We start from the raw sequence: 12483 nt of genomic DNA on the forward strand, positions 1-12483 counted from the left end.
TTCGTCCGAGCATGTAATTAGCTGTTGTCACTTCGGATGGTTTTTCACGGCACAAATAGAACTGCGCAAGGTAGCATTGTTGCAAGTATTCAGCGCACCTATTTTCGCCAAAAACACTTTCTTAAGGCATGGTGTTTTGAAAGGTTGTTAGGACCAGTCAAGCAGCCGTAATGCAGCTTTTCCTCCCCTCTCCTCGTCGCTCATGTAATAATTCGGCATGCACCCATGCATTTAAAGAAACGATATTTTTTGGTTACTCGGGTAACTACTGGCAGAACTACAATTACATTCTTCATTCAGGGCAATATTTTCCAAATTTCTATGGCGCATGTGTCTTTTATTGAAGATGATTTGCCTGTGTCTAAATTCATCTTATATAAACACAGAAACTACCAAAAACCACTTTTGTTTCAGGAATTGCTCAGAATCATGCTGTTTCCTTTGTACGCCTCATGAATTGTTGCTCCAGTTCACTAGAGGAGCTTAGGTGCGCGAAGAATACCTCGAACAGTCACTTTTTCAAATAATTATAGTTTTTGCCCCAGATTGCGCTCTAGAATTGTCATCAGAAAGAGCGTGAAAGGTTTGTTAGGATTTGTGTAATGTATCAGGAGATCATGTCCAAACTAAGTGGTCCATATTTAGCAAATAAATAAATTACGCTTCCTAATCTCCAAAAAATTATGGGGTTTTACGTGCCAGCCTAATCTCCAAGATAACATGGTTGCATAGACATTACGACTTCTCTGAAGGGAAGGCGCAAAGCCAAGTCGATCCCACCTTCCTTGGTGTTGGCACGCCCTGACTAATATCTGCTGCAGTAGAATCCGCCAAATTTGGTATCAGTTTTGGTGAACAGATGGGCAACTAAATGAATGTTGCCCTAGTGAACTAGTATCATCCCCAAACATCAGCCTTTAGATATAATCTCGGGGTGACGAAGTACATTCCGCCTTGCATGGTTGTAACGTCGTGATTTATTGTCGGCTTTTTCAATTAAGCCAATAAGGAAGCCTAAGCGCTTCGATGAACTTCTGGCTTTCTTCTAGAAAATTACATTCATACACTGTATCAAGGGTTAACTCCGTTTTTAAATTACTATTTGCTTCCCAAAGACACCACATGGTCGCAGGGAGAAGAAAGGAAGAAGTGTCTGGCAAGTGAAAGAGAAAGCCAATAACGTCTGCCCGTTGTACAGAGTATATAGATGATTAATGAGCTCAAACGTATTATCTGAGTTTATTATGGTGAGAGTAAGTTCCCAAAACCATTTGGAAGTATGGTATGAAGGAACAATTTTTCCCACAAAGTAATAAAATTTAGCTATATCAACAACGTTTTGGAGGTTGTTCAATTCTTGACTAACACAAACGGAGCCCTACAGCATACAATGCGTATTATTCGAAGAAACACGTACTATAGCTTCCAGCTCCCACTTGTGAGAGTTTGCCAAGCATATCGCCAAAATATCTCATACATATATTCATGCTGTATCGGGTATGGTTCAACAGGTGTTCTCACAACGCTGAGCTTTATCAACATGATGAGGCGTCACGCGGCTCCTCTCTCTGCCGGGGGCATCAGGGCCCAAATTTCCACACGCACTTGCAGAAGATTATGGCGCCGTGACGTACGGAATGCGGAAAAAAAAACGCCAGATCGTAACGTAGTTCTTGGAAAAAAGGCCTGCATCAGTTCTAGGCCGAACCCGAAAATTTGGAAATGAGAACATGAAGAACCTGAAGTTTCCCGCACACACACACAAAAAAAGGCATTCGATTGCGAGAATAGACTCACTTCGTTACGCTCTTCGGCGCTCAATGTTCACAGTTCACTCGTTATCGTCTCAACCGACATTCCTGGCCTCTTTAGCAGTGATTTGTTCCCACACTGCACTGTCCTTGCTTCCGCCTTCGAGACGCTGCAATGTAGGAATGCTAGCACCTTCATCCGTGGCTCGCAGTATGGGCACCACGGTCGGAATTTAATCTTATGCTATGACCGGGAGGCACGCCTCCACATCAAGGAAGCTATGCCACAATGGATGGCGTAGAATGTTGTGACCGCGCGTTAATAATAAGTGTATGGTGGTGTTTTGTAGAATAACTTATTTAAGGGAAATGTATCGGCCTACATTCTAGACAATACGGCACATCCTGCTCTTGGACAAAAATTTTCCATTAGATTCGGTCACACGTATAGAAACGGCGGTATCTATATTGTGTTTATATCTCGAACTGAAATAATGTATGTAGGGCAAAACACAGTCACTAATATGTAACTATAGTGGTGGCGTTAACATTTTTGTAACTTAGTGCATTTCAACGACAATTTCTTGTGATTAAATTTTGCATTTGACAAAGCCATCGAGTAAGGTCTCCACAGAAGTATAAAAAAAAAAAACTCACCAACTAGACTATCATGTATACAGGAAATCAAGAAGAATACGTGGCGCTGTAAATGGAGTTGCTGTTGGGCTAACTACACAATTAAAGCTTGACCAGGAAGCCATTCCTTTCATCCAAGCTGTGCATAAAGAAATAGTTTCACTTCGGTAGATCTAAACTTGTTGCCACATCCTTTATATATGATGAAAATTTGGGCCAGTACGTTATTCTTTACGAACGAGAACCAGACGCATATTCTGTCAAGACGAAGAAAAGGCACCCGAACAGAGTGCAATGTTCATGCCCGTTAGTGTCTTGCGTCTGTACGTTCGCTATCACACTCGATTGTTTTCTCTAGATTAGAACTTGTAAGCGAAAGCTGAATAGTTCGTAAAGCTCGCATCATCTTGTGCTAATATAAAGAAGCTTCGCATCACTGGCATTTGCGAGGGTAAACGAAGGGCACTGCCGCTACCATTAGGAATGCGCATGGAACATGTACCGATAATCTTCGAACTAGAAACGAGCGATGGTACATCCACGCATCCTCTACTCGCATTACGTTCAGGGCTGCCAAACGAAATATTTTGGTGCGTCCTTGAAGAAGCAACGTTTCGCACATTCCCGAAATGTGCGCTTGGCCGCCGGGTGACAGACACGAAAAGACAACAGGTACTAGGGAAATGAAAACAACAAAAATATGAAGCAGGTTATGCCGTTGCCTGCACGAGAAGATAAACACTAATATCTCTTAGAATTTGACAGAAAAAAATATGGGTGTTTTTCAACATGGAGCTATGCGAAGGAAAGGTTCACACGGTGATTGAGTAAATGTTTTTTTTTCTTGCTACTCGTGGTATGCGTTTATGTTTATATATTACAAAATGAAACTGCCGCACAACCTCTTTCTGATCTAATTAACCTCTGTCTGTTAACAGGAACTTTTCCGTCAATATTACAGAGTGCGAAAGTGCGCATTTTGTAAGGCAGGTAAAGATAACTTAGCAAACTACAGGCTGATATGGATTTTCTCGGTATTTTCTAAAACAACAGAAAATCATTCTTCATTTGCAGTTAGTGGAATTAATTAATAAACATAACCTATCATGCGATGCAAAATGCGGCTTTAGAAAATATCCATCTACTGAACTTGCATTACTTGACCAAAAAGAGTTTATTTTATGTTGCATAGAGTTTAAACAAATAGTTCTTGGTGTCTTCGTTGATTTCAGGAAGGCTTTCGAGTTTCTTAACAGAAATTTGCTTCTACAAAAGCTACATTTACACGGTATACGCAGTGATGCCTTAGATATATTTTGCTCATATGTAAGCAAAAAGAAACAATATGTATGTATGAATAATTTTGGTTCGACGATTAAATCAAACTCTGTCGGTGTTCCGCACAGCAGTATATTAGGCGCTTTTCGATTTGTACATAGATGATGTTGTAAACATAGAGTGTTCAGTAAAGTTTATCGTGTATGCTGATAACACAAATGTATTTTTTGGACATGAAGATATTTACTAGTTAGTTCAAAGGGGAAATCATATATCACCGAACACATACGACTGGGCTTGCTCCAATGGGCTAGTAATCAATGCAGAAGAAAACCAAGGGGGTTTCTTTTCTAGCAAAAGGCAAGGAGTTGCATGTAACATGGTCTCTATATCTCGATAATAATATTGCTACGGGACAGTATTTCCAATGACGAGGAGCCGAGCAGGAAGAAGTCGAAGGCGACGATTGGAAGCTAGCGCGGGCTGTTGCCTCTTGGCCAACTGCGGCGTATTGCCTTATAAATATACTGGTAAATAGCTTTTCGTCGGTGTTTTCCTACGTAAGATATCTTCCTATGTAACATATATATTATCAAAATATTCGATCAAGTTGAAACTTTAGGAGTCATATTTTGAAATAACATGTTATGGGACACACAAGCAGAGTAGGTGGTAAGAAAAACGGCCCGTACAATAGGCATACTTTATCGCAACTATTATCTACTTCCCTTGAAAAGAATACTTATCATCTACCATTCTTTGTTTCTATCTTATGCTCACTACTGCTTTCAATTATGGGGTGACACAACAGAAACAAACATTGATAAGCTTATAAGACTTCAAAATACATTTCTTAAGATTGTTTGCTAAAAAAACGTCTAATCATTGCATTAGTTCTATACAAAAACCATATAGGGCCAAACAATGAAACCTTCCTTACCTCAGTAAGTAAGCCTTCATTGCGGTGAGGCTGCCTTATGTCACTCTAAATGCCTCCTTATTGAGGGGCCCTCAGTGAAGGCTTCCTTGGTGCTTCCTCAGAGTAAGGCAGCTCCGAGCGCCTTACCTCAGTAAGGAAGCCTTCATTCTGGTGAGGTCACCTTATGCCAGTCTGAAAGCTTCCTTACTGAGGAGCCCTCAGTGAAGGTTTCCTTGGTGCTTCCTCAGCGTAAGGTATGTCCGAAGCTACCTTCATGCGTCCTTACGCCGCTCCTGACCCTGAACGAGCGCTTCACCTCGCTGCTTAGCCACGTGACGCTTGGTTGCTCACGCGCGCTGTCGCCGACCTGCGGAGAAGCGCGAGCACCATGTGAGCGCGGTACGCGCGGGACGTCTTGGCAGGCATGTTCATATCAGAGAGAGAGAGAGAGAGTGTGATTGTAAAGAGGAAGAGGCGCTCGTATCAGCCGCACCTTCGGGATGAGTGGCGTTCCTAGGCGTTGCTAGGCGTTTCATGACGCCGGCGTGCCAGCGTTGCTGGTGACCATCAGGTATTGCGCTATAATATTGAACTTTTTTACGTTTAGTAAACAATAGTAGATAAAAGAGCGCATGCGTCGCTATATTAGCACTTCAATTTAAAATTGATGTGACGACACAACATCTTTTTATTAAATAGTGGTGTTCGCGTAGAACTTTTAAGAGATCCTCTCGAACCCAGGCATGCGGCAACCGTTCCTTACGTGAGGACGGGCCAAGGGAGCTTTCAGAGTGCGCTTGCTCCCTCCATCAGTCCTTCGCTGTAAGGAGGCCTCACGTAAGCTTAGGAAGCTGTCGCTACCTTCATGCGTCCTTACGCTGATCCTGGCCCTGAACGAGCGCTTCACCTCATTGCTTGGCCACGTGACGTTTGCTTGCGCATGCGCGCTATCGCCCGCCTGCGGAGTAGCGCGAGCGTCGTGGCAAGCGTGATCGTCAGCGCCTTGAGCTGATTCAACGCAGTTAAAGAAGAAATGGCGTCGTGGTCAGACGACAGTGCGGCTCACTTCGTGGAATTTGTGAAGCGTGGCTCTGAGTTCATGTTCGGAGAGGTGTAGCGGTATTCACCCATAGTGAGGTCACATCGCGACGCGGTAAACCCCGTGGAAGTGTACAGTGAAGAAGAGTTTGCCTTCAGGTTCCGCTTCACCAAGGCGTCCATGCTGACCATCACGCAGTTGAAAGACAACACGGACCAAAGGGGAGCGCCGTTTCCACCGTTGCTGAAGCTTCTCATAACGCTTCGTTTTTACGGCACCGGTGCCATTCAGACCGTCGTGGGCGACCTGGGGCACGTTTCCCAGCAGTATGTGTCCCGTTGTGTGTGGGAAATTACGCAAGCTATATGCGTACGCCTGTTTCCGAAATATGTGCGGCTCCCCACGGCAGCTGAAGCGCAGGGTGTGATAGCGCGATTCTACGAAATTGGCCGGTTTCCCGGTGTCACCAGGTGTATTGACTGTACGAACATCCCCATCGTGAGTCCTGGAGGTGAGAACGCCGAGGTGCTCCGCAACCGCAAGGGATTCTTCTCGATTAACGTGCAGGTAAGCTTACGTATTTGTGTGTATTCTCCGATTACTGCTTTATCGTGTGAATTTACTGTCGCATTAGTAGCTGCTAGCTATGTCATGTATGCACACCTTTGCATCTTCAATACAGCGAATTGAGGTCGTCCGCCGGATTGCCTAACTCGTGCGCCGACCCCTCGCACAATGAAGGCGACAATTCCTAGACAGTAGCGTGTGTAGGCACTGTTTGCGCTTCAGTAAAGACGCGTAGCGATACAGATTTCCCTGTCATAAGCGCCGTACATGTAATTCAGCGCATACCGAAGATGTCACTATTTGGCGTGCAGTACACCTAAGTGCTTTGAAAAAATGTGCCGTTGCGTTTCATATAGAATGATGGCTGCTTTTTTGTGGCACATATAGCGGCGAACTTTGAAGCGTCACCTTGTGGTGCTAATTGCTATCACTAGTGAAACATAGAGTCTTACAAAATTCGCTGCATTTGCGATCACCACTTTTGTATTTACTGAATATTTTGAAGTGGAATAATTCACATTGAACACGGTAGTGTGCTAAGCAGTGATCCCGCACACGTACATAGCTTATGCATAAGAAAGTGCCACCAAATATGGTGCACTGATGTGAAATATAGAGAGAATACATATGATGTATCATGTTGGTTGATCAGAAAGGATGCATGCAAGCTACGCATGTTCATCCATGGTAGTTCTTGTCATACGTGACCATTTTAAATATATGCAAACTCCTTTGTTGACAGGCTATTACTGGTCCAGAGCTGCAATTTTTCGTCCTTGTAGCAAGTTGGCCTGGATCCGTGCATGACAGCAGAATATTCGCCGACAGCAGAGTCATGGCGCTGTATGAGCAAAGAGCTGTGCCTAGCGTTCTCCTTGTTGACCAAGGATACGCCTGTCTACCGTTCCTCATGACACCGCTGAGAGATCCGCGCACTGGTCCAGAAAAGAGGTAATGGCACATGTAACTTGGTATGACCAGTTATCATACATGCACTCTTCATGTTTAATGCTATTGAACTTTGCCCAAATCTTGAGTGTTATATGAAGAAACAGAAAATGCAAGCGTACTATTTTATTTGCAAATGACAGAGATACATGTACATTGAACGCACAACTTACAGAAGCAGAGCAGGCAAACAAATGGGAAGATAAACCTCTGAAATTTTGTGGCTCCTCATGTACAAGCCACCACGTGCCTTACTCCAGTCTCTGAGCAGTATTACTGTCCACACTGCCACACTGGCCATTTAATGTTTGGTTCGTTATCTCGAAGGGCATATAGGCTTCACAGTGTCTGAATGGTAATCCCATAGGGAGCTAGCGAGTACAGTTGAAAGATAAAAAAAATGTATATTACTACCTGCCTGCTAAACAAAAAAACTTAATTGTTCGCATTCTCTGTGACGCAGTAAAGTATGGCTGTAACTGTGCCTGCTCAAAATTCCATCTACATGTATTGCTTGTTGCTTATGAATTCATTTTACATTTTATTCTTTTCTCCTGCAGGTACAACTCCAATCATATAAGAACGAGAAACAGCGTGGAACGAGCATTTGGCGTATGGAAGAGGCGCTTCGCTTGCCTGAGGGTAAACTTGCTGACGAAGACTGAACGATCTGCAGCCATTATTACAGCTCGTGCAGCACTGCACAACATTGCCTGTATGTTGCGAGACCCTTGTCCACCTCCTAATGAGGAACACCTCGGCATGAGTCTGCCTGACAGTACTACCCAAGGGGATCCAGACACGCTTCTGGGCACGCAAGCACGCAGCTGCTACATCCGTCGGTGCTTTTCCTATGGGCACAGGAACGATGAAGTGGACTTGATTTAAACATGCAGCTACTCAGTGTCTATTGTGAGTATGTTAGGTGGTTGGAAAAGCTATGTTCCAGTTACCATTCAGAGTGTTTGCTAGCTGCTGGACAAATATGTTCAAGTCACAAGCAGAGTACCAGTTGAGGCTCACTGACCTTGCACTGAGTAAAATGCTGTGTGCAGTGAGCAAAACATTGCTATTTGTAAACATGACATGTTGTAGTTTAAAAAAACGGCATTTCAGACCTACTGTTTCTACTGAAAATGACATAATTTATTTAAATTTACATACAACAGGTACATATGCACAATGACTAGTTGTTACCTGTGAAACAAAACAAACAAGAAGAACCTGAGCATTCTTGCCATCGATTGCGGCATAATGTATTGAAAATCTTAGCTACGTTTGCTTGCCTTTGCACTTCAACAAATTACTATTACAAATATACTTTCATCAGAGTCATCCGCCTGCAGCTGTATTTTGAGGAGCTCCTGCTTCAGTTTTTCTACCTTTTCATTTTCTTTCAAAATGCGAACTTTCATTTTATGCAGCACATATCGTTTTTTCCTTTCATCGTCGTGCTGCTCCTTCAGGTGGCTAATTTTCAGCTCGTGTACTTCTACAATGCATCTCATTCTTTCGTTGTGTTCAATCGCTTTGTTTCTTTTCTCGCTTTTGATGGCATCGAGACGAGCCTCAAGTTCAGCCTGAAGTGTCTCCTGCAAGAGACCTAGCCTACCTCCACGGACATGCCGCATACTTGGCTCATCTGCACGTTGACTGTTGTGTGTGTTTGTGCCAAATCCAGGCTAATTTATAGAACGATTGTCTTCATCATACATGCATGATGTACGAACGCTGTGCACCATTGACTCCATTGCTGCTCCGTCACTTGAGCTGAGTTCGAGTGTTCGTTCTGCAAAGAAGAAGTGGTTTCATCCATTTTAACAACTTGCATAAATTGTGAGGAAGTAGTTCATGAAATAAAGTACAGCTGAATTTGTTAAATGCTTTCAGATTCTCTGTCATGGAATTTATGCAGTTACAAATGATAACACGCCTGTACCAGTACCCCACTTAACAGGTGCTCGTGTGTGTATATTGTACAATCCACTTCCTGTTTAGGCCTGTGCAAAGGCCTACAGTATTGTTAAATAAATAAAAATAAATAAATAAACAGTTCCAGGTATACAGGTTTTTTCTTAGCTGCACCAAACTTTTGTTACCTTTGCTTATGGCAGATTGCACAGTATAACCCTTCCTCTAGATTAGTCAATGCAGTGGCCATTCCTTTGAAAAAAGGGGTTGATTTACTAGGTAACATAGTTACACTAATTACCATTTTATTTAATTGCTTTCTGCCACACAATTCAGCATACGAATAATTTCCACAGCATATGCGCTTGGAATTAATTCTCTGGACTGCGCCAATTTCAAGATAATTTTCAAAGTGTCAAATGAAATGTGCTCGTATTGCAGGTACTGCTTTAAGAAACCGCTCTTGCATGCGTTGAAGCACAGAAGTGCCTTTGACACCAATGCATTTCAACGGACATTTTGAAGATATCTTGGAACTCTTGCTCTACAGTGTGTGCGCGCCATGCAAATTCAGTGGCTATAATTTGTACATTGAAATGCAAAGTAATTGATTAATATGCTAATTACCATAATTACGTTACTTGTTAAAATTATCATTTCTATTTCTTGCAAATTAATGGCCGCCGCATCGGGCAATGTACGTCAAAGATTATAATTGCGTTACTTGCCACAGGCAATTTTTTAAAGAAATTTTCTGCACCTAAACAAGCTTGCACAAACAATGCCCCAGCTAACTTTACCTAGAGCTTTGAAATATGCGAATGCCACATAGCTGGACATAACCAAGGTAATGTTTACCGTCTCTTGGAGACACTCGAATTATGTTATTCAACCTAATTAGGTAATTTGTCTCAAACAAGTCATCATGAAACTTCCCAAATGCTATAATTACATCACAAATGTCAATGAGAAAATTGTAGAGTGATATGAAAAACTCCCGATACAGGTTTCTGATAATCAATACGTGCTACATAGAAGTATTTTTCAGAGTGTGAAGGAAGCACGCAAATGCATGCGAAATTGTCGCGCGAGTGGCCACTCGAGGCAGTTTGCGTGTAGTTGCATGCTTCATTCTAGCTCGGAAAAACACTACTATGTAACACGTATTGAGGAACAGAAAGCTGTATCGCAGGTCTCATGCTGATTTACAATTTTCTCACTGCCACTTTTCATGTAACTATAACATTTCACAAGTTGATAATTATTTAGGGGTAATTATGTCATTAAATAGATTGAAAGATACTATCACAGCATCTCCTAGCGACGACAAATAACATTACCTTGGTTCTGTCCGGCTACATAGCATTCGCATATTTTTAAACTCTGGCTAAAGTTAGCTTGGACACCCAGCAGGTGACTTGGGTGCATGCAGAACGCGAGCAACATATTTGTAAATGAAAGCGATGAAACCGATCCCCCAGAATAGGGATGGGTTCGTTTACGAGAAAAGGAAAGGAGGTCGGCCACTCTGCAGTGTAAAAAGGAGAAGAGAAGAAAGAGGGTTTTGTGGGGTGACCATGTGGACAGGAAAGAGATGGCAATATATGCAACCACATCACGAAAACGGCTCACGATAACGGCTAATCAAAATCGTGAGTGGAAATGTGTGCTGCGGAAGGAGCGCTAACAAAGCCTGAAGAGCTTTCCACTTCTGGCCATGCTGCCAGTACCAGGTCTTCCGAGAGGGACCTGCTCTCGCAAGTCTCCGCACCTTCATCACTGTCGGCCGGTCCGCTGTCGTGCAACATCCAGTTCAGCATCTCCGAAGCGCTTTGCGTTGGTGGATCATCTAGCGGGCGGTCGCTGTCAAAGGGGTTCGGTACTCGCACGGTCAGATGCGGTACGACTGCTTCAACCTGCGCAAGCCGATCGTCCATAGGCTGTGGGGGCGGGCCGCCTCCTGTAAATATGCAATACGCAATGTACCGGTGGCTCTTCACGAAGCAGTGAAACATACCTGTAATCATGACGTAATGAATTTGTTTCGCTTTCTCAAGCTTCCACCTTTGCTTCATGTTATCCCACAGCTTCTTGAGCTGTTTGGCATCACGGGCACGCACAAAGGGCCTGCTGTTGTATTCCGCGCACAGTTTTTCCCACGCCTTGGCCTTCGCGCTTAAGGACACGGCGTCCGTGCGCTTGTTCTCAATGACTTCCTTATACTTGTTGATGAGGTCCTGCAGAAGGTCCTTCTCTTCTTCTGTGAAGAACGTCTTGACAGGCATGTTGGTTTCGTTCGTGAGTTCTGTAGGAATATATTTGATAGGCATTGCACGGCGCCGGCGTGCCAGTGTTATTAGAACGCATCAAGTTTTGCGCTAGAATGGGGTAATTTTTCACGCATAGTAAACAGAAGTATAAGAACGTGCCACCGCGTCTCTATATTAGCACTTCCATTAAAAGCTTGCGCAACGATACTTCTTTTTATTCAATAATGGTGTTCGCGTAAAGCTTTTAAGTGATACTCTCGAATCCAGGCGGGGGGCAACCATTCCACACGTGAGGACGAGCGAAGGCAGTTTTCAGAGTACGCTTGCTTCCTCCATTGGTCCTTCACTGTAAGGAGGCCTCACGTAAGGTTAGGAAGCGGTCAAAGGAAAGGAGCGTTTCATTGTTTGGGCGATAAATTAATAGGTATGCAGGATTTTTACAATTGCAAATTTGTAAGGAGATAAAAGAGGAATAAAAAATAACAATAATTTCTGAACTGGCCAACGTAAAGCCCACTGGAAATAAATATGATACACGCCAGCATAGTCGCAGGTTAGTGCCTCCATCACCCACTAGGTATGTAGACCAGATGCTATGCAATGTTATTCCAAAGATGCTAGATTGTCTTATTGGTATCGCTGTGAACATAGAAAATGTGTCTTCAACAGATGTTATAGCATCGTTTTTCATAATGTTAGTGGTAATTTACAGCAGCCATTCATTATAAGGGTGGTTTATCCAATTGAACAACAATAATCCAATTCTATGTCTTTTCAACGTATGGGTATATTTTACCGTCTAGGTTTTTTAAAGACTTGAGCAATAACTATTGTATCCTGTCCAATTTAATTTTGCAGTAATTCTGCATTATTGTAATAATTACCTCATCTCATGTTTGATATCTTATTTTTACTACTAGATGTCAATGTTTCCGATCATATTTAGGTATTGGGAGCTAGTCAAACTGCTTTTGTGAAGCTGCTTATCCTGCCAGCCTTTACGTACAACACATGATAATAAACACTAAATTAAATTAATTTCCTCTGCATGAGTTCGCGGGATCCGATCCCGGCCACGGCGGCCGCATTTCGATTGGGGCGCAATGCGAAAACACCCTTATACTCAGATTTAGGTTCACGTTAAAGAATCACAGGCGGTCCAAA

The 12483-nt window shown here is 43.0% G+C and overlaps 2 protein-coding genes across 2 annotated transcripts in view; one reads left to right on the plus strand and one right to left on the minus strand.

Annotated features, from left to right (window-relative positions):
• LOC139049227 (putative nuclease HARBI1) overlaps positions 1-8026 on the plus strand; it is a 35912-nt gene extending 27886 nt beyond the window's left edge. The window contains exons 3-5 of the mRNA XM_070524596.1: positions 5718-6190; positions 6933-7141; positions 7699-8026. Coding sequence (XP_070380697.1) covers positions 5718-6190; positions 6933-7141; positions 7699-8026 — 1010 coding nt within the window. The remainder of the gene's footprint in view (positions 1-5717; positions 6191-6932; positions 7142-7698) is intronic.
• Positions 8027-10689: 2663 nt separating this feature from the next.
• LOC139049228 (myb/SANT-like DNA-binding domain-containing protein 3) lies at positions 10690-11334 on the minus strand. Its single transcript, XM_070524597.1, has 2 exons — positions 11067-11334; positions 10690-11009 (listed from the first exon to the last, which is right to left on the minus strand). The coding sequence occupies exons 1-2, from the start codon at positions 11332-11334 to the stop codon at positions 10690-10692; spliced, it is 588 nt and encodes a 195-aa protein (XP_070380698.1).
• Between the last annotated feature and the right edge of the window lie 1149 nt (positions 11335-12483).

This window comes from Dermacentor albipictus, chromosome 8 (genome assembly GCF_038994185.2).
Source record: "Dermacentor albipictus isolate Rhodes 1998 colony chromosome 8, USDA_Dalb.pri_finalv2, whole genome shotgun sequence".
NCBI classification, from domain to species: Eukaryota; Metazoa; Arthropoda; class Arachnida; order Ixodida; family Ixodidae; genus Dermacentor; species Dermacentor albipictus.